Below are 27,911 nucleotides of genomic sequence, written 5' to 3' on the forward strand. Positions count from 1 at the left end.
TCAATTTCCCTCTTATTTGTGCTATTGCAGGCACTTTTGTTTTGTTTTGTTTTGTTTTGTTTTGTTTTTTTGGCTGCACCACGCAGCATGCAGGATCTGAGTTCCCTGACCAGGGATTGAACCCATGCTCCCTGCAGTGGAAGCAGTGCGGATTCTTAACCAATGGACTTCGAGGGAGGTCCCTATTCCAGATAATCCTAATGTCCTCTTCAGCTCTCACTGCAAAGCAGTATTGCTCCATGTTTTCAGGAATGAAAGAATCACATTTTGGAGACAAAATTCACACAATGACTAACGTTTAGGACAATCACATGCTCAGCTTGATTCTATCTTTTTTGACTTCACAGAGCTTTCTTCTAAACCTTCTTGAGGTCTTAAGTTTTTTCACCCTTTACTGAAATGTGCCCTTAGAGCTATTTCTGCTACTGTCTTTAAAGAACTACCTAAACATTATTAACTACTTTCTGAAATGCACATTTTGCAACTGCTTTTCTGAGATAATCTCAACTCCACATACAAAATGTCATGCCAAGGCCTGCAGAAATAGTGATCACTTCTTAGCAGAAAGATGAGATCATGGGGTTCAGATACCCTTTTATTTCAGGGTTCAGATGCTCCCTTTTTGCACACATACTCCAACTGAAAATCACAGCTTCTCTCTGGCACCCAAAATAGCATCAGTTAAGTTGTTTTTTGTTTGATTCCTAAGAGGAACTGCATGTATCTGTGGATATGGATAAAAAGTACTACATGGAACATAAAAGTGTTCCTCAATGAGTAAGACAGTCCCTAACTATGCAGGCAAGAGAGAGTTCTTGTGTGGAACCAGAAGCAGACCTGGTTGTCCATCTACTTCAGGGTGGCCCACCATCTGTTCAAAAGAAAACCATAGGCTCAAAATGGAGTTACTTATGATAGGCCATGACACAAATCCATGCCTTAATACCTAACCTAGCAGAAGCTTCAACTTCCCCTGGAAATGTAGATTAACCAGTCAGTTAAGAATTCTCTGGTTGGCACCAATGAGGTAATCTGTCACATGGGGCCCTCTCCATTCCCCCAAAGGAAGATGAGGTAACCTGGCACATAGACCCCTTCCATTCCCCATAGGTAGGCTACTTAAGCCTGAAATCATCTTTTTTTTATTGATGACTTCCTTGTCGTACCTTAAAAAAACCTTTCCCTTTCTGTAGCTCTTTGGAGCTCCCTTCTTCTTGTTAGATGGGGTGACGCTTGATTCGTGAATCAATCAATAAAGCCAATTAGATTTTTAAAATTTACTCAGTTGACTTTTTTTTTTTTTTTTTTTTTTTTGGTTCAGAAACCCGGGATTGAAGATTTTTTTTTTTTAACATGCCCCTCTTCTTGCCAGTCAGGACCTGAATGGGATCTTTTTCATTGTTCCTAACCAATCACACTGAAACTCAAAAAAGTGACTCTAATGCTTCAGGCTACAAGTATTTGAGAGCAATAACATCAATTTTCCAGCTATGCAAGGACTCATTTTTGGCACAGTAGTTAAGAATCTGCTTGCCAATGCAGGGGACATGCGTTCGATCCCTGGTCTAGGAAGATCCCACATGCCATGGAGCAACTAAGCTTGTGCGCCACAACTAATGAGCCTGTGCTCTAGAGCCCAAGTGCCACAACTACTGAAGGTGGTGTGCCTAGAGCCTGAGCTCCACAACAAGAGAAGCCACTGCAATGAGAAGTGTGCGCCCTGCAACTAAGAGTAGCCCCCACTCACCACAACTAGAGAAAGCCCGTGCACAGCAACAAAGACCCAACATAGTCAATAAATTAATTAATTTAAAACAGGACTCATTTATGTCTGAATGGCTCTATCGAATGATGTGCCACTTACCTCAGCTGTGGACTGAAGAGAAACACACAACCTAAAAGTTGCTAGTTAAGTTTTATTCAGGGATCTTACTCAGGATTATAGCTGTAGACACAACCTCTCAGATAGCTCTGAGGAACTGCTTCATAGAGGTAAGAGAGAAGCCAGGATATAGAGCAGGATTTTTGACTGGAAAAAAAAACAGGCAGTCGAACATTAAAGCATTGCTGGTAATCACAAAGAACAGACAACTCAAGTTAATGACTTTTAGTGTTTTTCTGTGTATGAGAAGATGCAAGAATCTGGGTTCCTTTAAATTAGTCCTTAGATATGCATCTTAACTATTAAGGGTCATTGTCCAAAGCACAGACTGCTTCCTGCCTTTCTCCATCCTGATTTCCCCTCAGGGCTGCAGGCTTGATCTTTTTCAAATTGGAATGGGGGGCAACATTCCCTACCCACACAGTAACATAATTTGGGAACGTCTAAAATAATAATTTGTCCTCTGAGAGCAGGCTGAGCTTCAAGGAGTCTAAAATAACGTCTCTCCATGCCTTTTACAAGGAGCAAAGCCTGTCCCTCTGGGTAGAAGCACCATTTTCCCCACATTCCTTGGGGTACCTCACAGCCAACGCTCTGGCGGTAAGGATGGACAACAGTTCTCTCTGAGGTCTCTATAGCTCTCGGAACAGCATTAGCCGGAAGAGCCTAGGCAGAGAGACACCAGTGATTAACCAATGAGGGATCAGGGTGAGGCTTTTCCCGGAGTGAGCATGCGCTGGGGGCGGGACTTCCGCTTCCTCGCCTGGCGGTCATTTTGCTTGGAGGGTTCGGCGGAGCAGGGAACGGGGCTCCGAAGCAGTAGTCATCTGTTGGCGACGGTAGCCCTCACGGAGCAGTGAGGGAGGAAGGAGACACCCGCTAGCCAGCCAGGTTGCCCTCATTTTGACGTCTTTCCCGTTGGCTCGCTGGTCGGGAACGGGAAGTTCCGAGAGGAGGCTATGTCCCGGCTGCCCAGAGGCGTGTCAAGTTCGGCGACGCATCCCGGGGTGCAGCGCGTCAGACATGGGATAAGGACGGCCGCTCCCGGCCCTCTGAGAACACAGAGTCCGATGGCGGCGGCGGCGCTGACGGACCCGCCTCAGGTAAACGCTCGTCCTGCGGGCCCGCACCGCCCTCACCCCACCAGACACTGAAGGCCCGAGGGCGGGGCGCCTGCTCACGTGCCCGCAGCCCCGGCCGCGGTGTCCGGCATGGTATGGCGGTTGTGGTGGGGTTCTGTTTCTGACAGAGACAGAAGTGTGGTCGCGTGTGGAAGGGGTTGCACGCAGAGAGGGGGATAAACGGAAAGATTGGAGATTGGACTGAGCCAGGACCGGGGTGCAGCAACTCCCCCTTTTGTTAAAAGCAGGATGCAGCGTGGCCAGCCAGAATCAGGCCTGCGGTGTTGCTGCCTGAGAAGAATATGAAATTCATGTGTGGTTCTGGGTGGCTAATATTGAAGCAAGGGTTAGAGGCAGGAGGGGAGATTTCTAAGCAGCATTTGTGGCTTACTGTGGTGTTGGATCCATCAGAGGACAGGGGTTGTACCAAATCTTGTTTGAATTTCTCAAGCACTCTCTGGATGTCAAATGTGTGGGTATATTCAGGGAGAATTCTGCGATGTGGTGCAGGGAGGTGGCAGTGCTGTGGAAGTGCAACTGTAGGGTCTGAAATTGTGAGAGAAACGCCATCTACAGAATGATGTGCACATGTAGAGGAAGTGTGAGCTGATGGCCCCAGGCCCCTGGTGTTGAAGATTTATTTACAGGTGACGCATGAGCTTACATTTAGCTGTGTCTGGATTCCCCCAAACTGGAAAACCCCAGGGGGCATTGTTTGGCTGGAGGAACAGGACATTACAGGCCAAGCCCAGAGTTTATATGACATCTATGTGCTCCCCTACCTGTTATTGCTGAGGACTGAACACATTGATTAACGGGATGTGATGAGACAGAAGGCGTCAGTTGCACCAGGGCCTGGCATCCTCTCTCAGGTGGGGAGCGCTGGTGGAGAATAACTGGAACAGGTGTGTGAGGAGATGGATTGCGGGTTCTCAGAGGGAGACCGCTCAGGCTTTCATCTACCCCCTTCTTGACAGGTTGGCGTGACCTTTCCGGATGTTGCTGTGCGCTTCTCCTTGGGGGAATGGCGGCTCCTTGATGAGGGTCAGAGACGCCTGTACCTCAACGTGATGCTGGAGAACTATGCACTTATATCCTCACTGGGTAAGACCCTCCCCCTCCCCAGTGACCTGGGCTAGGCTCTGTATCCTGCCTCACCCCCCTTTCCAAAGAAGGTGCTCTGTCCGCACATGTGGTGTAGGCACTGCTTGCTTCCCCAGTTTTCTGTGTAGTTGCTGTGGTAGATAGAAGGCTGGGGTGTTTGCACTGCTGTGTTTTCTCTCCTGCAGCCCCAGTCCTTGCTATACTGAACCTTCATAGGGAAGGATTTGAGGTCAGTAGTCTTGCAGTAAGGCTAATGGATGCAGCTTGCTTGCCCTTTCCCTGGATAGTTCAGTGTGTCCAGATCCATTCAGTTTCTGTGGCCCCTCCTTTAGCTGACAGTTCCTTGTGCCTGCCTGTTTATGGAATTGGCAGTCATTGTCATGGTGACTACTTACATGGACCATGGGCTACTGTTCAACTCTATTCTATATAGTTCTTATTATAGTGTTTAAACCTCTCTCTCCCTGTTTCCCCCCACCCCAGCTTTACTGAGGTATAGTTGACAAATAAAATTCTATGTATTTAATGTGTATAACATGATGATTTGATATACATATCCATTATGAAATAAGCACCACCATGAAGTTAATGCACCCATCACCTGACTTTTTCTTTCTTTCTTTCTTTCTTTCTTTCTTTCTTTCTTTCTTTCTTTCTTTCTTTCTTTCTTTCTTTCTTTCTTTCTTTTTGAGGACATTTAAGATCTCTTAGCAAATTTCAAGTTTACAATACAGCATTAATAACTATAGTCACCATACTGTGCATTAGATCCTCAGAACATATTCATCTTATAAATGATAATTTATCCTTTGACCTACATCTCCCCATTTACCCAGTCTTTAACTTCTGAACTTCTACTTTCTGTTTCTGAGTTGACTTTCTTTTTTAATTAATTAATTTATTGGCTGCGTTGGGTCTTTGTTGCTGCACACAGACTTTCTCTAGTTGCGGTGAGTGGGGGCTACTCTTCATTGTGGTGCCGGGCTCCTCATTTCGGTGGCTTCTCTTGTTGCAGAGCACGGGCTCTAGGCTTGCGGGCTTCAGTAGTTGTGGCACATGGGCTTAATAGTTGTGGCTCACAGGCTGTAGAGCACAGGCTCTACAGTTGTGGCACACGGGCTTAGTTGCTCCGTGGCATGTGGTATCTTCCTGGAGCAGGGCTCAAACACATGTCCCCTGCATTGGCAGGCGAGTTCTTAACCACTGCGCCACCTAGGAAGTCCCTGACTTTCTTTTTTTTATTTTTTAAAAGAGTTTCCATATAAGTAATAGCATACAGTATATGTCTTTTTCTGAATGACTTCTTTCACTTAGCATAATATCCTCCAGGTTTATTTATGTTGCTGCACATGACAGTTTCCTTGTTTCTATCATTGCATATTTCTGCTTGTATGTGTGTATGTGTGTGTGCACGTACGTATACCACGTTTTCTTTATTACTTCATCCACTGATTGACTCCTTAGACTGTTTCCACATCTTGGCTGTGTAAATAATGCTATGATGAATATGGAGATACTGATTTGCTTTCCTTATATACCAAGAAGTGAGTATGGTGGATCAAATGGTAGTTCTATTTTCAATTTTTTGAGGAACAGCCATATTTTCCACAGTGACTGCCCTAATTTACATTTCCAGCAACAGTGTTCCCAGCAACATCCTCACCAACATTTCCTCTTGCCTTTTTATAACAGACATTCTAACAGCTGTGAAGTGACATCTCATGCTTTTGATTTGCATTTTCCTTGATGATTAGTGACTGTGTGTACTTGTTGACCATTTGTATTTCTTTTTCACTTTGTTGATATTTTCTTTTGCTGTTCTGAAACTTTTTAATTTGATGTAGTCTCACTTGTTTGTTTTTGCTTTTGTTGCCTATGCTGTTGGTGTCATGTGTTGAAGTCATTGCCAGGGATAAAGTCATGGAGCCTTTTGCCTGTGTTTTCTTGTAGGAGCTTTAGGGTTTTGGGTCTTACATTTAAGTCTTTAATCAATGTCAAGTTCATTTTCATTAGTGGTGTAATATGGGGATCCATTTTCGTTCTTTTGCATATGGATATCCAGTGTTCCCAACATTATTTATGAAAGAGACTATCTTTTTTCCTATTGTGTGTTCTCTGCTCACTTGTCAAAGATTAGTTGACTGTATATTCATGGGTTTGCTTTGGGTTCCATTGCTCTGTCTGTTTTTGTGCCTGTACCATACTATTTTGATTACTGTAGCTTTGTAATATAATTTGAAATTAGGACTGTGATACCTAATCACAGACTTTGATCTTCTCCCTCCACATTGCTTTGACTATTCAGGTTCTTCTGTGGTTCTAGGTAGATTTTAGGTAAGTTTTTTCTATTTCTGTGAAAAATACCATTGGAATTTTAGTAGGAATTGAGTACAAGTTAGATTATTTTGGGTATTATGGCTTCTTTTTTTTTTTTTTTTTTTTCAGCCATGCCGTACGGCTTGTGGGATCTTAGTTCCCAGACCTGGGATTGAACCCAGGCCCTCGGCAGTGAGAGCACGGAGTCCTAACCACTAGTGTTTATCATGAAATAAGCTGAACTTTTTGGAATGTTTTTTCTGCATCTGTTGGGAATATCATGTGATTTTTATATTCCACTAGCTAAGGTGGTGTATCAAACACATTGATTTGTGTACCTTGAGGCATCCTTGCATCCCAAGGGTAAATCAGACTTAATTGGAGTATATTATCTTTTCTTTATGCTGTTGAATTTGGTTTAGTAGTATTTATTGAGGATTCTGCTTATATATTCATCATGAATGTTGGTCTGCAATTTTCTTGTAATGTCCTTGTGTAGCTTTGGTAGCAGGGTAATGCTGGCCCCATAAAATGAATTTGGAAGTGGTTCATCCTCTTCAATTTTTGGAAGTTGGTGGAGGATTGATGCTAATTCTTTGCAAATGTTTGATAGAATTCACCAGTGAGTGTATCTGGTCCTGGAATTTTCATCCCATTTATTTCTTTTCTTTTCTGGCCATGTCATCACTGGACCAGCAGGGAATTCCCTCATGTTTCAGTCTTGGTTAAGTTGTTTGTTCGTAGGACTGTATTCATTTCTTCTAGGTTATGCAATTTGTTGGCATTTAACTCATCATAGTAGCCTCTTATGATCTTTTGTATTTCTGTGTTATCAGTTATAATGTCTCTTGAATTTCTGATTTTTTTTTGTCTTTTCCCTTTTCCTCTGTATTTAAAGGTTTGTCAATTACTTATCTTTCCAAAAATGAACTACTTGTACTGTTTATCTTCTCTTTTCTAGTCTCTGTTTCATTTATTGGTGCTCTGATAGTTCTTATTTCCTTTCTTCTGGTAATGTTGGGTTTAATTTGTTCTTTCTCTGTTTCTTTGAGATATAAAGTTGTTTGAGATCTTTCTTTTTCTAAATGTGAGCAGTTATTACTCTAAATTTTTCACTTAAAAAAATGTATCTTGAGATCTATTTTATTTATTTATTTTTGGTGTGCTGCACAGCTTGCGTTCAAAATTTTCCATTTGTAATTGCTTTTTTTATGTGTATAGCAAAGTGATTCAGTTATATGTGTATATATAGCTATACATATATTTTTCATTCTTTTCCATTGTTTGTTATTACAAGATATTGAAAGTGGTGCCCTGTGCTTTACAGTAAACCTTTGTTGTTTATTTTATATATGGTAGTGTGCATCTGTTAATCCCATGCTCCTGATTTATCCCTCCCCAACTTCCCCTTTGGTAACTATATGTTTGTTTTATCTGTGAGTCTGTGTCTGTTTTGTAAGGAAAGTTCATTTGTATTATTTTTTAGATGCCACATGTGATATCACATGATATTTGTTTTTCTCTGTCTCATATACTTCACTTAGCGTGATAATCTCTAGGTTCATCCATATTGCTGCAAATGGCAGTACTTCATTCTTCTGTAATGACTGAATAACATGTAATTGCCCTTTTTTCCCCATTTACTGCAAGCCTTGTGGGATCTTAGTTCCCTGACCAGGGATTGAACCCAGGCCCCAGCTGTGAAAGTGCTGAGTCCTAACCACTGGACCGCCAGGGAATTCTCTGTAATTGCTTTTTTTTTTTTTTTTTTTTAAAGAATTTTATTTATTTATTTATTTATTTATTCATTTATTTTATTGGCTGTGTTGGGTCTTTTTTTTTTGCTGTGCGTGGGCTTTCTTTTAGTTGTGGTGAGTGGGGCTACTCTTCTTTGTGGTGCGCGGGCTCCTCATTGCCATGGCTTCTCTTGTTGCAGAGCATGGGCTCTAGGCACATGGGCTTCAGTAGTTGTGGCTCACAGGCTCTAAAGCACAGGCTCAATAGTTGTGGCGCATGGGCTTAGTTGCTCTGTGGCATGTGGGATCTTCCCGGAGCAGGGATCGAACCCATGTCCCCTGCATTGGCAGGCGGATTCTTAACCACTGCGCCACCTAGGAAGCCCCTGTAATTGCTTTTTGACAGTTTTATTATGTGCTTCAGTGAAGTGTTTTCTCTCTCTTTCTCTCTCTCTTTTGGCAGCTGCATTGGGTCTTCATTGCTGCGGGCTGGCTTTCTCTTGACCAGGGATCAAGCCTGTGTCCCCTGCATTGGCAGGCAGATTCTTAACCACTGCGCCACCAGGGAACTCCCCATTTCTTTTTTTTTTTTAAAGCATTGTTCTCAGCCATTTAATTTATTAAAAAGAGATGCTGTTGTAGTTCTTTTTTTATTATTATTGTTTTAATATCTTGATGCTTTTTAATTTTTTAAGTTTTTTAAAATTTATTTTATTTTTGGCTGCGTTGGATGTTTGTTGCTGCACGTGGGCTTTCTCTGGTTGTGGTGAATGGGAGCTACTTGTTGCTGTGGCTTCTCTTGTTGTGGAGCTCAGGCTCTAGGTGCACGGGCTTCAGTAGTTGTGGCATGTGGGCTGAATAGTTGTGGCTTGCGGGCTGTAGAGCACAGGCTCATTATGTTGTAACACACGGGCTTAGCTGTTCCGCGGCATGTGGGATCTTTTCGGAAAAGGGATCAAACCCGTGTCCCCCGCATTGGCTGACATATTCTTACCCACTGCACCACCAGGGAAGCCTGCCACTGTAGTTCTTGATTTAGCAGCAGCCATTTTTTTGTTTACATAATTGTGGTTTTATTTGTTGTTTTGCTCTATACTCAAAACGTAAATAAAGCTTTCTAATTATTTTCAGTCAAGAGTTGTGGTATGGTTTTTTTGTATTTGTAATGATATGCACATTGTCTTTCTAGGATTTGCCTCTTCACCGTGGAGAAGAGAGCTTTTGGTTCTTTTCAGTGAGTGACATTAAGGGTTAGTATGCTGAGGAGGAGCCAGTGGGCATAAAGAAGGTTGTAAATGACATCCAAATACATAGGCACCACATGCTTCTTTCTCAAGTTCACAAAAGCAGTCCTCCTCCACTGAACTCCATCCTCTCAGGGGGCTCAGTGAGGGCTAACCAATCTGATGCATGTGTAGGCAACTGTCCCATTGACTGGCACTTATAAACAGCCAATGCCAAACCTATGAGGTTCCCAGTGAGATACACCAAGCACTGAAGAAAATTCTGGATTGAACTTTTTTAGCATCTTGAAAGTGGCTGAAATGGCCATAAGTGCTTGAATGGGTCGCCAGGCCATCATGTGCACCATCATAGTAGGGAAGATGGAGATACTATTGCCTGCCATGTAAATGATGAAGAGGCTCATAGGAATCTGTTTCAGGGGGCCCAAGGCAATGTCCCAGTAGCACTTCTCCACTAGGATCTGGTCTGTCTCTTGGACGCTGGTATCAGGCACTTGCTTATCCAAGTAACCAACTGGATATAGCGAGTCTCCCTGGCCACCACCTCAGTCACTTCAGCCCCTGCTGCCTCCTCCAGGTCTGCTCAGCTCAATCTACCACTTGAAGCACCAGCCTTAGTTGGCCACTAGGTTCCCCTGGGCCGTCATGACAGTAGCTGCCAACCAAAGTGACAAAGCTCCTGAACAAAGTGTAGCCAGGCCTCAGGTCCAGCGGCCCCCGTTTCTTCTTATTTTGATGTGTCTTAGCTGACTGTGGTATCACATTAAGAATCCCATCAGTGGGTATAGATGAACCTATTTGCAGAGTAGAAATAAGAGTCTTAGCCATAGAGAACGCATATGTGAACACAGAGGGGGAAGGGGAGGGTGGCACAAATTGGGAGATTAGGGCTGACATATATACACTACCATGTGTAAGATAGCTAGTGGGAACATGGCATAAAGCACAGGAAGCTCAGCTCGGTGCTCTATGATGAACTAGATGGGTGGGAGGGAGGTCCAAGAGGGAGGGGATGTGGGTATACATGTAGCTGATTCACTTCATTGTACAGCAGAAACTAACAACATTGTAAAGCAATTATAATCCAATGAAATTTTTTTTTTTAAAAAGAATCCCATCAGTGATTTGTAGGCATTTCCCACGTACTCATTTATCAATTTGTCTGTTGATTCTTCACGTCCGAGTGTCTTTTCAGAGACTGGGCATACCAGAAACTCCAGTAGCATTGGTTGAAAGAGTGGGGTGATTTCTCCATCCTGTTGTTCCTCTCAGCCAACATTCACAAGCTCAGTGGGTGCCAGCACCTACAGGCGGCTGTAGATGAAGGTGCACCTGTCCCCTGCAGCTGTAGGTATGGCAACCGGGGACTGTCCCTCTGCACCCTCAGCCAGCCAGTTTTGTTCTTTTTCATTTCTGTCTCTTTGTTGAACAACTTGTTTTGTTTGTGTATTGCTTACCTGTTACATTGTGTGTGTTTTATTGTTGCTTCACTGAACTTTGTTCAAACAATAATTTTGAATTCTTTGACCATTTGTAGATCTCCATTTCCTTGGGTATGGTTTCTAATAAATTATGGTATTTCTGTATTGGTTTCATGTTTCCTTGATTTTTTTTGTTTCCTGTAGTCTTGCATTTATGTCTGCTGATTTTCTGGTGCAGTCATTTCTTCCAGACTTTGCATTACAGTGTCAGCAGGGAAAGACCCCCACCTGTGATGGGTACAAAGTTGAGCTATGGCCATTCTGGCTCCTGGGGAAGGCCCAGCTGTATTGATCTCTGTGCAGCTCCATCACCTGAAATCAGTGTCAGTAAAGATATCAGGCGTCCTCAGTCACTGTGGCTGAGGGTGTCCAAAGCAATGGAGAAGGCTGCTGTGGAAACCCTGATCTCTTTTTCTCCTGTGGAAGACTTTGTGGGCAAGGGGGATCCCTCTTGTTGCCCAGTTGGCTCTTGGGTATCCTACTGGTTGTAGTGGCACTGGTGTCTGATACGTGGGCACCTGTTGAGTATCCACAGAGCTGGAGTCTTGTATACAGGCACTTGTGGACTGATAGTGGTTCTGGGGTCTGGGTCACTGGATAGCCTTCAGCAGCCTTGTCTTTGGTTTGTGATATGTGGGTATGCAGGGAGCAACCACGGAGTCTGTGTCTGACTGCACATGTGGACACAGTGGTTGTGGGTCTGTGGAGCTGGCTTGTCTATAGCAAAGTTGTCTCCAGTGTCTGAGACACAGGAGTACATGGTGTAGTGGTGAAGTCAGGGTCTGGAATGTGGGCACACACAACTGGCACAGCACCTCTGGTTCCAGGACATGCACAGGTTTGAGGGGTGTGGCCAGCCCTGATCCTGGATCAACACAAAAGCTCCAAATGAGGGGTGGCCCAGTAGCTTCATACTCACCAGTGTATCCACGATGGCCATGGCTGTTGGATAATTCAGTGGTGAAAGTGTCATCTGTATAACAGGCAGCTGTCATCATCTGTATAGCAGGCAGCTGTCATCTTCTGCAGCACAGGCCACTAGGACTGCACTGGTACCTGCCCTGTGGCTGATAGAGATAACTCAGTGATAGCCTGGCCCTCATTGCCTAGTCATCTCTAGATGTCTCTGCTAAGACAGTCTCTCCTGTGAGCCTTTCTGTGTGCTGATTCCTATTTTTATGCTCCACTCTGTTTTAGTCAGTTCTTAATTGGACTCTTGAGCCTTCCAGGGCTAATTAATTTACTTCATGGACAGCTGTTTAGTTATTTTTCATTGGTGACAAAGGGTGGTATCTCCTATTATGCTGTTTTATTGATGTCACTCACCTTGTGCTCTTTCCTGGGTCTGCTGTTTGCTGAGTTGCTCTGGGACAGTGCTGGCCATTCACTTGTCCTTTTTTCCTTCAGTGCTTATATCGTTCATGTCCCAGGTAGTTGCACAGTTAGGGCTTAGAGGTAAGAGTCCTTTGTGCATTATGGGATGGACATGACTCCAGCCGTGGCAAGGTGGGCTCAGAGTGGGCCTGGTCTTGGTGAATTACAGCTGGGGAGAATGTGACATCAGGGCTGTGTTAAGAATATACCAGGAACCTGACTTTGTTCAATGACAATTTTGGTGCCATTACCAGTGGCCACACCCCATTTCTACATTTATTTCTCCACTGTTGACTCTTTGCCAGCCTGTCAGTTCTACTACTTTGTCATTTCTACTGTGATTTCCAGCCCAGGGATAATCTCCACCTCTCTGGACTCCATATCTCCCCCATTTCTCTCACCACACTTTCTCTATTACTCGGTAACCTTGCCTTTGATATGTTGTGCTGTGAGGTGTGAACATATGCTTAAATTGACCTTGGAAAGCAAATAATCTATTGTGATTGTGTTTTCACAGCCTTGATCACACCCTTCTACTGTGCTTCATATCAGCAGTAGAAAAAGTCCTACAGGAAGCTGTGGTCAGGGAGACAAGCACTAGACCCTGCTTCTCTTCTATCTGTCACACTCTGTTGTTGAATGCTTCCCCTATTGAGGTCTCCACCATTGTCAGATCTTAGGGACCCAGCAATAGAGCAGCTGCTGCTTAAACTGATTTCTAGCTCCCTAGTCTTGAAAAGTATCCCATTGGCTTGAAAAGACTCATTCTTAGATGAGAGACAGCTGCACATTTGTGGTGAGCTAACCCCCTCCCTATGAAGTCAACATGTACTTCACCAGTGTTTCTTTGCATTCAGGTTGCTGCTGTGGAGCAGAAGGTGACGAGACACCCTGTGAAGAAACCGTTTCTGTAGGAGTCATACAGGCTGGGTCTCCTGAGGCAGCTCCATTTTCCCAGAAGACCCACCCCTGTGAGATGTGTGGTGCAGTCTTGAGATACATTTTCCAGTTGGCTGAGCAGCAGGGAACACAATACAGCCAAAAACTGTTGAGGTGTGGGGCATGTGCAACAAAATTTTATATGCCTTTGAAAAGCAGTGTACATGGGGCTTCATTTTTCAGGGGCCACAGATTCCACTTGACACAGAAGCCTGTTACTTCTGGGAAAATCCTGACCATTGTGGGACATCTGCAGCAACAGGCCATTTGTACTGTGGAGAATCCAAACACAGTCACCCAGTGTGGGTCAACTTCACAAGGCAGGAAAAGCCATCACACCTGGGGAGAATGCAAGAAAGCCCTCAGCCCCAAACACACACTTGTTCAGGACCAGAGTGTCTGCACTGAAAGACAGTGTTTTGTGTGCAGTGAATGTGGAAAAACATTCAGGTACAAATCCACATTTGTTATGCACCAAAGAGTCCACACTGGAGAAAGGCTTCACATGTTTAGCAGAAGTGGCAAATCCTTTAGACAAATCTCAACCGTCAGTCAACATCAAAAAATTGAAACTGGTTCAAGACAGGACAAGTGCAGCAAATGTGGAAAATCCTTAAGCCACAAATCTATCCTCATTCATCCCCAGAGATTGTACAATGGAGAAAACAGTTCTGTGTGCAGCAACTGTGCAGAGTCTTTTTCACAAAGCTCTGTGTTCATTCGACATGAGACAGTTTTTTCTGAAGAAAAGTTTTATAAGTGTAGTGACTGTGTGAAATCTTTTACCTGTAGGTCTGCCCTCATTTATCATCAGAGGTCTCACACAGGAGAAAGGCCTTATAAATGCAGTGAATGTGGGAAATCCTTTACCACTAACCGCATACTCCGTTCTCATCAGAGATCTCACACAGGAGAAAGACCTTATAAGTGCAGTGAATGTGAAAAGTCTTTTACCTCTACCAATGCTTTCCAGTATCATCGGCGAGTTCATTCTGGAGAAAGGCCTTATGAGTGTACTGAATGTGGAAAATCTTTTATGTCTAGGTCTGCATTCATTTCTCATCATCGATCTCACACAGGAGAAAGGCCTTATGAGTGCAGTGAATGTGAGAAATCTTTTATCTCTAGTTCTGCCCTCAGATATCATCAGCGATCACACACAGGAGAAAGGCCTTATGAGTGCAATGAATGCGGGAAATCTTTTACCACTAACTCTAGCTTCCATTATCATCTGAGAGTTCATACTGGAGAAAGGCCTTATGAGTGCAGTGAATGTGGGAAAGCTTTTACCAATAGCTCTAACCTCCATTATCATCAAAGCACTCACACTGGAGAAAGGCCTTATGAGTGCAATGAATGTGGGAAATCTTTTATTACTTCTTCTGTTCTTCGTAACCATCAGAGAATTCATTCTAGTGAATGGCCTTATACATGCAGTGAATGTGGTAAATCTTTTGCCTCTAAATCCAACTTTCGTTACCATCAGGGGGTTCATTCTGGAGAAAGACCTTGTATAAGGTGCAGTGAATGCGGGAAACCCTTTACCAGTATCAGTGCCCTCCGTTATCATCAGAGAGTTCACACTGGAGAAAGGCCTCATGAGTGCAGTGAATGTGGGAAATCTTTTATCTCCAGGTCTGCCCTCAGATATCATCAGAGATCACATACAGGAGAAAGGCCTTACAAGTGCAGTGAATGTGGGAAGTCTTTTAAAACTAGCTCCAACCTCCGTTATCATCAGAGAGTTCACACTGGAGAAAGGCCTTATGAGTGCAGTGAATGTGGGAAATCTTTTATTACTCCTTCTGTTCTTCGTTACCATCAGAGAATTCATTCCAGTGAATGGCCTCATACGTGCAGTGAATGTGGGAAATCTTTTGCCTCTAAATCCAACTTTCGTTACCATCAGGGGGTTCATTCTGGAGAAAGACCTTGTATAAGGTGCAGTGAATGCGGGAAACCCTTTACCAGTATCAGTACCCTCCGTTATCATCAGAGAGTTCACACTGGAGAAAGGCCTCATGAGTGCAGTGAATGTGGGAAATCTTTTATCTCCAGGTCTGCCCTCAGATATCATCAGAGATCACATACAGGAGAAAGGCCGTACAAGTGCAGTGAATGTGGGAAGTCTTTTAAAACTAGCTCCAACCTCCGTTATCATCAGAGAGTTCACACTGGAGAAAGGCCTTATAAATGCAGTGAATGTGGGAAATCTTTTACCTCTATCAATGCTCTGTGTAATCATCGTAGATTTCATTCTGGAGAAAAGCCTTATAAGTGTAGTGAATGTGGGAAATCCTTTATCCTTAGGAATAGCTTCATTGTACACCAGAGAGTTCACACAGGAGAAAGTCGTTATGGATGTAGTGAGTGTGGGAAATCTTTTCATAGTAAGTGTAGGTTTATTGAACACCAGAGTATTCACACAGGAGAAAGGCCTTATGAATGCAGTGAATGTGGCAAATCTTTTACCTTTAGCTCCAACTTCCAGTATCATCAGAAAACTCATTCCGGAGAAAGGCCTTACAAATGCACTGAATGTGGGAAATCTTTTATTACTAATTACCTTCTCCGTGTTCATCAGAAAAGTCACACTGGAGAAAAGCCTTATGAGTGCAGTGAATGTGGGAAGTCTTTTACAACTAGCTCTTCCCTACGTTATCATCATAGAACTCATACTGGAGAAAGGCCTTACAAATGCACCAAATGTGGGAAATCTTTTACCACTAGTTACCTCCTCCGTATACATCTGAGAAGTCACACTGGAGAAAAGCCTTATGAGTGCAGTGAATGTGGGAAGTCTTTTACAACTAGCTCCAACCTCCGTTACCATCAGAGTGCTCACACTGGAGAAAGGCCTTATGAGTGTAGTGATTGTGGGAAAGCTTTTGTCCAGAGAAATGTCCTCATTTTACACCAGAGAGCTCACACTGGAGAAAAGCCTTATAAGTGCACTGAATGTGGTAAATCTTTTACTCGTAGCTCCACCCTCTATTATCATCAGAGAGTTCATAGTGGAGAAAGGCCTTTTAAATGCAGTGAATGTGGGAAATCTTTTATTGACTCTTCCAAACTGCATTGTCATGAGAGACTTCACACTGGAGAAAAGCCTTAAGAGTGAACTCTGTGGGAAATCTTTTATGGGCAAATACTTGTGATCACTGGAGAGTTTACACTAGAGAAAGGCATAGATGTACAAGGAATGCACAATTTCCTTGTTCAGTATAGGGACACTGGAGAAAACTCTGAGGGGCCATCAGTCTGATTCGAATCTCAACTCAAGTGCTTCTGAGAGCATGAGTTTTTTCCTTTACTCAAATTAGACATTATAGGGTATTGAGGCACCGTTGAGGGGTGTGCATTCCCCAAGTTTACAAAGAACTGTATTTCCTTATGTCCGCAATTCTTTGAGCTAATGTCACTATTTGTAAGACCATTGGGTCCAGGGGAAACCATAATTGGTACAGAAAGTCTGCATTAATAGGCAGTGGAGAAAATTGTAGCCAACCAGATGGAATGTACCTCATCTAAAAGTGCATCCAAATCCTGTGACACTGATGGCAGAATCAGTTTATACACTGATTCCAGTGAATTTCACTTCAAGCCCCTTACTGCAGAGATGGGAAAGAAAGAAAAAAGGGGATGTGGCTCTTGTGATCTAGGCAGTGTGCCTGTTGACTCAGGTAGAAATGTACTTCATTGCTCCCCATGTTTGCTACCACTGAGGGAAGACCGATCCCCAGAGGGCACAAGGAGAGAGTTGGTGGATTCAATATACAGTTGCCAAACCTATTTTCCAAAGACTGGGACATACAGATTTTCATCTTGAGCCAATTTTTGAAGGCATATTAAAATTTACATGTACTAAACCGCATATATTTGAAGTATACAAGTTCATAAGTTTTCAGCTGGGTACGAACCTCTGAAACCATCACCAGAGACCTGCTAATGCCCATATCTGTCATGGTTTATTTACCTCATGTCCTATTATTATCTGTCCTTTTCCTTCCCACCTCTCCAAGTAACCATCAGTGTACTTGCCCTTAGAATAGATAGCTTTGCATTTTCTTGAATTTATCTGATTGGAATCAAAAACTGCTTACTGTCTTTTTCTTCTGATTTCTTTTCTTTCATAGTTATTTGAGATTCATCAGTGATATAAATGAATAGCTCATCTATTTTTTGATGAGTAGCATTCTTTAGATGTACCACTGTGTATCCATTCATCTTTTTATGGGTGTTTAGATTATTCCTAGGTTTTCAGTCTTGAAAATAAAGCTGCTACAAACATTTGTGTCAGTTCTTCAGGTGGATGTATGTTTCTTTTATTGATAACTCAGTGCAACGTCTGAGTCACTGCATAGGTGAATGTTTAACTCCTGATGAAACTAAGAAACTTGTTTAAAATGACTGCTCCTATTTGTATTCCCATCAGCACTATAGGAGAGTTCCAGTTTCTCAACATCCATGCCAGTCCTTTTTATAAGTGAGTAGTGCTATCCCAGTGAGGTTTTAATTTGTTTTAATTGCATTTCCCTAGAGAGTCATGATTTTGAGCATTTTTTTTAAAAAAATTTTGGCCAGACAGCACAGCATGTGGGATCCTAGTTCCCTGACCAGGAGTCGATCCTGTGCCCCCTGCATTGGGACCTTGGTGTCTTAACCACAGGACAACCAGGGAAGTCCTGATTTTGACCATTTTTTAATGCTGTACATCTGTATATTTTCTTTTGTACAATTTCTGATCATATCGTTTGCCTAATTTTTTATATGAATTATCCCTGTTTCCATCTCAAGTCTAGGCATCGAGTAAAACAAATCTAGCCCTGCTTTATGGCTTTTGCCAATTTCCAAGGTATAAATTCTCCCACCATGGAAGTGGGATGTGCTCAGAGAAGGAGCTGAAAAATTCTACTTGGGTCCCTTGGGTGTTTGGTGAAAAACTAAGCATCTGATTCCTTGTAAGGGATTCTCACCCTCTGAACTCTCTCTCCAAAGTTCTTTTCATCTTTCCCTTTCTGTAATTATTGACTGATGGTCTCCAACTGGTATTTACCCTCTGGGGAGTTCATCACTACTTGGGGCTGCAATCGGTTGGTGGGGTCACTGTGGGTCTCCCTGTCTCTGGTGAGGCTTCTCAGAAGGACTAGTGCCCAGGAACACCAGCTGGAAGTTCCTCCTGGCGGCTGTGGGGGAAGATTCCCAAGAGAACCTGTTGCGCCCCTTTCCTCTGAGGCCCCCGTGCTCCGCGCCACTGGGCACATTTGATCCGAGGTGGCATCACAGGACAGCAGGGGGTGGGGGGTGTGTGAGCCAGGTATCCTGCAGAGTGGGGGTGGCAGGAGGGCAGTGGTGGCCCAGGGACCCAGGAGACACCTAGACGTGTTGGCATCTGCCAAGGAGATTTAGGTAGGACCACCCAGGGTGAGTAACCAATTCTCATGGAGTGAAGTTTCCACTGCTCATCCCTAAGGTGATGCCCTGCCCAGGGTTCTGGATCCCTCTTGCCATTGGAGGTCCCTGAGCAATGCAGGACAGTGCAGGCAGGATGCGGGCTTGCTTCGCAACTCCCCACCTTCTGCCCCACATGCATGGTGTAAAGGCCAAGGATTTCCTCAATGAAGTGAAAAATCAAGTCTTTGAAGCAAAGTAGAGACTGTGTCTCCATAGTGATTAGGTTGTCCAAGATACTTTGTTAAGGGAGAAATTAATGTTAGATAAGGAAGCACAGATCCAGGAACCTTGGTACTATGCAGGATAAATACCAAAAAACTACATGTAGACATCATTTTGAAATTACAGGAAATCAAATATAAAAGAAAACCTGAAAGAAGCCAGAGGGGCAAAATACTCATTGAGGAATAAAGTTAAGAATTAATAACCAATATCACGGACTCTCCTGGTGGCGCAGTGGTTACAAATCCGCCTGCCAATGCAGGGGACAGGGGTTCAATCCCTGGGCTGGGAAGATCCCACATGCTGCAGAGCAACTAAGCCCATGCACCACAACTGCTGAGCCTGTGCTCGAGTCCGTGAGCCACAACTACTGAAGCACACGTGCCTAGAGCCTGTGCTCCGCAACAAGAGAAACCATCGCAATAAGAAGACCGAGCACTGCAACGAAGAGCAGCCCCTGCTCACCACAACTAGAGAAAGCCCGTGCACAGCAACAAAGACCCAACACAGCCTATAAAGGAATAAATTAAATAAATAAATAAATAAATATTTAAAAAAAATATCCAATATCTCCTCATAAACCATGGAAGGAAGGAGAGGTGTGAAATACTTAAAGTGCTGAGAGGAAAAAAAATCAACCTTGAATTCTGTACCATCAAAATTATTCTCCAATGGGACTTCTCTGGTGGCACAGTGGTTAAGAATCTGCCTGCTAATGCAGGGGACACGGGTTTGAGCCCTGGTCTGGAAAGATCCCACATGTTGCGGAGTAACTAAGCCTGTGCACCACAACTACTGAGCCTGTGCTCTAGAGCCCTTGAGCCACAAATACTGAGCCCCCATGCTGCAACTACTGAAGCCCGTGTGCCTACAGCCTGTAAGCCACCACAATGAGAAGCCCTAGCACTGCAAGGAAGAGTAGCCTCTGCTCTCTATAACTAGAGAAAGCCCGAGCAGAGCAATGAAGACCCAAGGCAGAAATAAATAAATAAATAAATAAATAAATAAATAAATAAATAAATAAATAAATATCCTTCAATAATGCATGGAAAGCAAAGCCTTTCAAAGACAAAAACTGAGGGAATTTGTTCCCAGTAAACCTACTGTCTTAGTCCAATTGGGGTACTATAAACAAAATTCCACAGACTTTTTAGTTTATTAAAAAAATAAACATTTATTTCTCATAGGTTTGGTGGCTGTGGAGTACGGTACCAGATCATGGTACCAGCATGGACATGTTCTCTGGTGGGAACCCTCTTCCTGGTTCATAGCTGGCGCTTTCTTGCTGTGTTCTCATGTGATAGAAGGAGCTAGGGGTCTCTTTGGGGCCTCTTTTATAAAGGGACTAATTCTACTCGTGAGGGCTCCATCACTTTATAACTGAAGCATCTCTCAAAGATGCCACCTCCTAATACTATCATCTTTGGGGGTTATTCTTTCAACACACAGATTTTGGAGGGACAACACAAACATTCAAACCATAGCACCTGCCTTGCAAGAAGTGTTTTAAAAACTTCTTTAGAGATGAGACAAATGATATGGGTCAAAAAGTCCAAACTACATAAAGAAGAGCACTGAAGAAAGAATAAATGAAGGTAAAATAAAAAAGTATTTTCCTTGTTCTTAACTGATCTAACAGATAACAATTTGTTTCAAACAGTAATACCAACAAAATATTCTATTGTGTATGCTTATTTGTATGCATATGTGTGTGTATGTTTCTGTGTGTGTGTGTGTGTGTAGGCTTATGCTTTTATATAAGTGGAATGAATGACATCAGTAACACAAGGGACTAGAGGTAAGAATTGGAATTATTTTATTATTATGAGGTTCACTATCTGTGAAGTAGAAAAGTGATATTTGAAAGTGGACTTGGATTAGTTTTCAGTGTTTACTGCAAACTCTAGAGCAACAGCTAAAAACATAAAGAAGTATAACTGATATGGTAACAAGAGAAAATGGAATCATAAAATACTCAATGAAAACCACAAAAAGCAGGAAAAGAATGGGAGACAAAAATTGAAACAAAGAACAAGGGCAACAAATACAAATTAGTAACAAACATGATAGATATTAATACAACTCTATCAATAATCACTTTGAATAGCAAAAGACTAATTACAAGAGAGTTTCAGAGTAGGTAGAAAACCAAGATCCTACTATATGTTGTCTATAGAAATTAGCTTATAAGTTTGTAATAATTTGTTTCAGGGGCAATAGCAAATGAAGAGGGGGAGTTCCCTGGCTGTCCAGTGGTTATCTCAAAATGTATGATTATCTACATAGAAGAATTTTTAAAAATAATGTCGACTATCTGGCATATTTATGACAATTCCTCAAGTTTGCCATATTTAAGATTGGTACCCAGAAATAAATTACAATTCCACAAATGAGAATCATAACGGCATGAAGGAAAATTTTAAACATATTTGCCTTATAACCAAAAAAATTTACAAATACTCAGGATAAAATTAAAAAGTTTTGTGCGAATTTTCATTGCTGCCCCTGGGGTCCTGGGAAAGATTTGTCAACCTAATTCATTGCCTGGATACCTGGTAGATCAGTTGCCCAATGCATCCCTACCAACCGGCATTTGGCCCCCTTAAATAGGGGCGAATCACTGCTCTGGCAGTGGACAGGGAGGAGTCGTTTCCTGGCGCCCTTTGAGGTGGACGCTGGCCTTTTCTCCGGGAAAGTGGGAACCACAGGACCCAGAGTGTCCTGAGCTGAAGCCTGCGTCTCTGAGCCAATGAAGGCGCAGTAGAAAGGCATTTCCGTTTGGGCGGACGTCTCAGGGGAGGGACTTCCGGCCTCCTCCTCAAGGTGGCGGTTTTAACTGCTCTGAGTCTGTTCAGTTCGGCAGGGCTGTGTCAGGACTGGAGTGACGGAACCGGGAAGGTCCGAGAGGAGGCGCTGTCCCCGCAGCTTAGAGGCGGGTGTGAAGTTTTGCGACGCCGCCCGGGGTGCCCAGCGCCAGGCCCGGGAGGGGGACCTCCGTTCCCTCATCTCCCCGTCTCTCCCGCCCTTCTCGGCGCTGCTCCGCGCACAGGCTCCGACGGCGGCGGCGGCGCTGAGGGACCCGCCTCAGGTAGACGCCCGTCCTGCGGGCCCGCACCGCCCTCACCCCACCAGACACTGAGGCCCCGAGGGCGGGGCGCCTGCTCATGTGTCCGCAGCCCCGGGCGCTGTGTCCGGGACGGTGAGGCGCTCGTGGCTGGGGCCCTGTTTCTGACCGACGGTGTGAGGGCGCATGGGAGAGGATGACGGGCGGAGGGACCGGCAGATGCAAAGACTTGGAGGTGGGACTGAGGCAGGAGGACTCGGGAAACCTAGGATCATCCTTCCACTTTCAGGGAGCAGAGTGTTTATCGGAATTAGGCCTGAGGTAGCTGACTCAGGGTTGTACCTTATTGCCAGGATTCTAGAGGTCATGGGGAGTTTCGAATAAAGGAGAAAATTACCTCCATCCGGGGTTAGAGCATTCCCAAGAGCCGTTTAAAGGAAGAGCAGGGTGGAGAGGGTTGATGAGCACCTTGAGGTCCTGGAAGACTGAATCTTTATTCAGGGTCCCACAGCTAGTTGGAGGCAGCACTGAGCATTGTGGCCCAAGGTTAATCAGCCAGCCTAAGATCACCTGGCTCCAGGGCCAGGCGGGGTACAGTACAGTGAGCCCGTGGAATCCCACCATGGATTCATTCCTTTGGGGCTTGCCTCTTCACTCAGGTTCTCACGGTTAGAGAAGTGCTGATGGAACCTGCACGGGGAAGTAGAGGGTGTCCCATTGCCTCACCAGTCCCGCTCTCACCCCCATATTCTCTGGAATTGTGGTGTCCTGAGATGCTTAATGCCATTTTCCTCCTCCTTGAGTCTGGGGATTCTGAAAAACTCCAAGCTCAGGTTCCTGTGTCCACGCTATAGGTTATATGGAGGTGTTCACATTTCTGGCAACCATTATAAACAGGGTGTGCAAGGTTAACCCAAGATGTACCAAGATGTGCAAATGTCTGCAGATAGAATTGAGCTCAGGAATATTCAGGAACCACAGGTCTCCTCGCTTTCAGGCAGGAATAAATAGCAGGTGGTTTGCAGTCAGGAGAGGAACAACTGCCTGAGATGTCAGGTGTGTGTTCTAGAGGTAACTAAAGGTTTGGCTCACAGGAGGTACGTGTGACCAAGGCCTTAACAGGCTTCATTTGGCTTTAGAGTGGAAAATAGACTGTGGGTTTGAAAGAGTAAGAAGGACCATCTTTGTGGAGGCTACTGCCATAGTCCGGGTGAGGGTTAATGGAGCAGGGGTGTGCCTTAGGAAATGTAGTTATATTGTGGCTGCATGTTTTTAAAGGGGGCAGCTAGGTTTTCTAACGTGGGTGATGAGGGTGTGAAACGCAGGAATGAGTGATGACCCTTGGCTGTGCAGCTGTAGGGATGGAAGCTGCATCATTTGAGATGAGCAAGTTGGTAGTAGGTGTAATATTCACTAGGTTTATCAGGAGCTTTGTTTTGACCATGTTAAGTGGAGGCATCAAATGAGCATTTAACATACAGGTTTGGAATTCTTGGGAGTGATTCAGGTTAGAGACATCCAAAGTGTAACTACAGGGGATTTCCCTGGCGGTCCAGTGGCTGAGACTTCACCCTCCAGTGCAGGGGGTGCGGGTTTGGTCCCTGGTCAGGAAGCTAGGATCCTACATGCTTTGCGGCCAAAAAACCAAAACATTCAAAAAATAAAACAAAACAAAACAAAACAAAAAACCTCAGAAGCAGTATTGTAACAAATTCAGTAAAGACTTTAAAGATGGTTTACATCAAAAAACAAAAAAAATATTAAAAAAAAAAAGTGTAACTACAGTGTAGACCAAGATGAATGACCTGTGGCTCACATTTAGGAGAGGCAAGCTCCAGGTTGTGGTGGCAAAGCTTTTAGGGGGAGAGGTGTGGAGGGTGGGGGCAGAGGAGTGTGTCCATTGCTTGTGTACCTGGGTGATGATGTCAGCCTTCATAAACGTAAGTAAATAGCCATGAAGGTTTGGTGTATGAGACAGGATAGTCTGGCAGGTGGGCAAGGCTTCCAGGAAAAGAGTGGACATGAGATGGATGTAGAGGCAAGGGGTAATTCATACATATGACACTCAGGTCAGAGCTGGTGCTTATTCATATCTGTTCAGTCTCAGGTGTCATGTGTTGGGCCACAGTCATAGCCCTATGGTAGGGTTAGGAAGAAGTGATTTAAATACAAGTAACATGTAGGGAAAACAGGGAGATGGCTGTGGTGTTGGGGAATGAGGGTTGGTAGCCATGGTCATATTTGGCTGTGGGATACGGAGACTGAGGGATGTGCAGTCTAAGGAGTGATGAGTGCTTGAAGAGGGAGCATGTCTGATGGTTCCAGGGCACTGCATTGATAATTACAGGACAATAGCCACACCAGGGGGAATTGGTTGTCAGAAGCGGGTGGATCCCTTTATGCCAGGCCTATAGCTGAGATATATGTTCGTCTACCTGCCTCTTGTTCCTGGTGGTTGTGCCTAGTGATCGGTGGGCCCCTGGGGAGACAAGCACACCAAGGTGCTAAGGCCTGATTGCTTCTCTGAGTTGGGAGGCATGGGCGATGGATGGTCATAGGGTAGATGTGTGGGGAAATGGAATGTGACTCCTCAGAAGTGGACTGTTTGTGGTTTCATCTGTCACCATCATGGCAGGTCAGTGTGAACTTTGAAGATGTAGCTGTGACCTTTTCGTGGGAGGAATGGGGTCTCCTTGATGAGGCTCAGAGATGCCTGTACCATGATGTGATGCTGGAGAACTTGACACTTATAACCTCCCTGGGTAAGAATCTCAAACCTTTCCCCATGCCCTGAGCTAGTCTCTGTCCTTTCCTTTTCCCAAAGACAAGTCTTGTCCTTCTCATGTCAGGACCATGGTCACTGCTTTTTTCCCCAGTTCCTAGGTTGGTGCCATGGTTGGTTGGGCTGAGGTGTTTGCACTGCCACCTGTTCTCCTTGAAGAGGCCCCATATCTGCTTCCCTGCAGCTTCCCCTAGAAGGATCCAGGGTTAGGAATCTTCCATTCAGCGTAATATATCCCACCAAACTTACCCTCTTCCTTCTGGGTGATGTTGTCCAGATGCAAGCCATCTGTGCACCTCAGATTCTACCTCCTTCTTAATAACATTTCTTCAGGGCTGCCTGTGCTGGGAATTAATTCTCTGATGTAGAACATGGACTTCTTGCAAGACCCCCTTCCAAAGTTCTCTTAATAGTATTTAGATGTTTTCTTCTGGCCTGTCATGTGATGAATATGGGTCAGCTGCTAGTATGTGTTCTCTTTTCGCTGGTATTCATATCATCCAGGTCCTATATATTTGTTCATTTTGGAGGTGGGGTGGAGAGCCCTTGTTTGTCACAGGATGAATATGAATTCAGACTCAGCCAAATGGGCTCAAAGGGCTGCTGTACAGTAATACCCTAAGGGAGTGCATGACATTAGTCCTGTGTCAGGTGGTACCAGAAGTTTGTTCTGTTCAACTAGCATTTTGATGCTGCTTACATTGGCCACAGCTTATTTCTGTTTTTCTGCCCCATTCTTAACAATGCTGACTTGTCAATTCTGCACTGTGGTTATTCTACTTTTAATCCAGCCTGTGGCTAATCCTCACATGTCTGAACTCCCTGTATCACCCATTTTTCTCACTGGTTTATCTGTGCATTCTCTAACGTTGCCCCATATGTTTTCTATGATCAAACATGTACCCATTCTTAAAACACTCCTTACCAACAGCTGCTCTCTTGCAGTCCTGTTTTGGACCTGGAAATACCCATCTACATTGCTGTTGTGTGTTACCAGCAGACAAAGTTCTGCTGATGGTAGTTTGTAACTCATTTTTTTAACAGTCGACATTAACTAATTTTTCACCCTGCCTCTCCTCCCTATGCCACATCACATGGTTGTGTCTTTTCTCTTATGTGGTCTTCCCCCATCCTGTGGCCTTTGTAGCCCAATATTGCTAACAACCGTATCATCAACCTGAACAAAACTCCCTGTTCTTGTAAATAATCACACAAACTCATTCATGAGTTTATCAGACACACACTGGTGTGTGGACTTTCATTAAAGTCAACATGTACTTTATCAACATTTCTCGCTTTTAGGTTGTTGCCATGAAGTGGAGAATGAGAAGGCTTCTTTTGAGCAGAGTATTTCTGTTCAAAGAGTGTCACAGATCAGGACTCCCAAGGCAGATTCATCCTTCAAAGAGGCTCACCCCTGTGAAATATGTGTCCAGATATTGAGAAATATTTTGTACTTGGATCAATATCAAGGAATACATTCAAAGCAGAAATTACATAGGTATCGGACGTGGAAACAATTGTATGTCAGCACAAACCTTCATCAGCATCAGAAGCAGTGCATCAGGGAGAAACCCTTCAGAAGAGATGTGGACAGAGCCTCATTTGTGAAGAACTCCAAATGCTGTGCGTCAGGGAAGCCATTAGTCTTCAGGGTGGTTGGGAAGGAATTCTTGGCCAGCTCTCAATTTCTCCAGCAACAGGCCACTCACACCTGGGAGAAGTCAAACAGTGGAACCGAGGGTGGGGCAGCCTTTCAGAGGGGAAAAACTTATCATAACTGGAGAGAAGGCACAAAAGCTTTCAGCCCCAAACACACACTTGTTCAGCACTGGAGACTTCTCACTAGAGAAAGGTGTTTTATGTGCAGTGAGTGTGAGAGAAGCTGTAACCTCAGTCAACATCAGAAAGTTTACAGTGGAGAAAGAACTTTTGAACCTGGGGAACGTGGGATATTATTTAACAGAAAGTCCAACCTCATTGAACACCAGAGAAGTAACACTAAAGATAGGCCTTATGAGTGTACAGAATGTGGGAAATCATTTACCCAGTGCTCCAGCCTCATTACACATGGGAGAGTTCACATGAAACAGAAGCCATATGAACGTGATGAATGTGCAAAATTGTTTAGCCAGAGCTCCACCCTCCTTCAACATCAGAGAATTCACAATGGAGAAAGGCTTTATGAGTGCAATGAATGTGGTAAAGCTTTTACTCACAACTCTGTGCTCCTTCAGCATCAGAGACTTCACACTGGATCAGGGCCTTATGAGTGCACTGAATGTGGAAAATCCTTTGCTAAGAACTCCAGACTCACTAAACATAGGAGAGTTCATACTGGAGAAAGGCCTTATAAATGCAGTGAATGTGGAAAAGCATTTTGCCAAAGTTCTTCACTCCTTCAACATCAAAGAGTTCACACTGGAGAAAGGCCTTATGAGTGTGGGGAGTGTGGAAAATCATTTAGGCAAAAGCCCAACCTTATTCAACATTGGAGAGTTCACACTAGAGAAAGACCTTATAAGTGTGGGATATGTGGGAAATTACTTAGCAACAAGTCCCATCTCGTTGAACACCAAAGAGTTCACACTGGAGAAAGACCATATGAGTGTGGGGTATGTAGGAAATTCTTTAGCAAGAAGTCCCACCTGATTATACACCAGAGAGTTCACACCAGGGAAAGGCCATATAAATGCAACAAATGCGGGAAGTCATTTAGCCAAAACTCTGTGCTTCTTCAACATCAGAGAATCCACACTGGAGAAAGGCCTTATAAGTGCAGTGAATGTAAGAAAACTTTTAATCAAAGCTCTGCTCTTCATCAACATCAGAGACTTCACACTGGTTCAAGGCCTTATGAGTGCGATGAATGTGGGAAATCCTTTGCTGATAATTCCACCTTCATTAAACACAGGAGAATTCACACTGGGGAAAGGCCTTATGAGTGCTGCGAATGTGGGAAAGCATTTGCCCAAAGTTCTTCACTCCTTCGACATCAGAGAGTTCACTGGAGAAAAGTCTTATAAGTGAAGAAAATTTGGGAAGTTGGTTAGCCAGAGCTTTTTCAACATCACGGAACTCACAGTGGATCAAAGCCATATGAATGCTGTGAATGTGGGAAATCCTTTGCTGAAAACTCCAGGTTCATCAAACACAGGAGTGTTCACACTGCAGAAAGTCTTTATGTTGTAG

At 44.0% G+C, this 27,911-nt stretch overlaps 2 protein-coding genes and 1 pseudogene across 2 annotated transcripts; 2 read left to right on the forward strand and 1 right to left on the reverse strand.

Moving 5' to 3' along the window:
* Window positions 1–2,280: 2,280 nt before the first annotated feature.
* Window positions 2,281–26,568, forward strand: LOC130843053 (zinc finger protein 552-like). Its single transcript, XM_057719714.1, has 4 exons — window positions 2,281–2,985; window positions 3,981–4,107; window positions 26,022–26,138; window positions 26,549–26,568. Exons 1-4 carry the CDS (start codon window positions 2,842–2,844, stop codon window positions 26,566–26,568), a joined length of 408 nt encoding a protein of 135 aa, XP_057575697.1. The 5' UTR covers window positions 2,281–2,841.
* On the reverse strand, window positions 9,498–10,050 carry LOC130842955 (ER membrane protein complex subunit 4-like; annotated as a pseudogene).
* LOC130842950 (zinc finger protein 418-like) lies at window positions 26,468–27,904 on the forward strand. Its single transcript, XM_057719536.1, has one exon. The coding sequence runs from the start codon at window positions 26,582–26,584 to the stop codon at window positions 27,743–27,745; it is 1,164 nt and encodes a 387-aa protein (XP_057575519.1). The 5' UTR covers window positions 26,468–26,581; the 3' UTR covers window positions 27,746–27,904.
* Window positions 27,905–27,911: the final 7 nt, after the last annotated feature.

Source organism: Hippopotamus amphibius, unplaced genomic scaffold, assembly GCF_030028045.1.
Source record: "Hippopotamus amphibius kiboko isolate mHipAmp2 unplaced genomic scaffold, mHipAmp2.hap2 H_1, whole genome shotgun sequence".
In the NCBI taxonomy this organism is placed as follows: Eukaryota; Metazoa; Chordata; class Mammalia; order Artiodactyla; family Hippopotamidae; genus Hippopotamus; species Hippopotamus amphibius.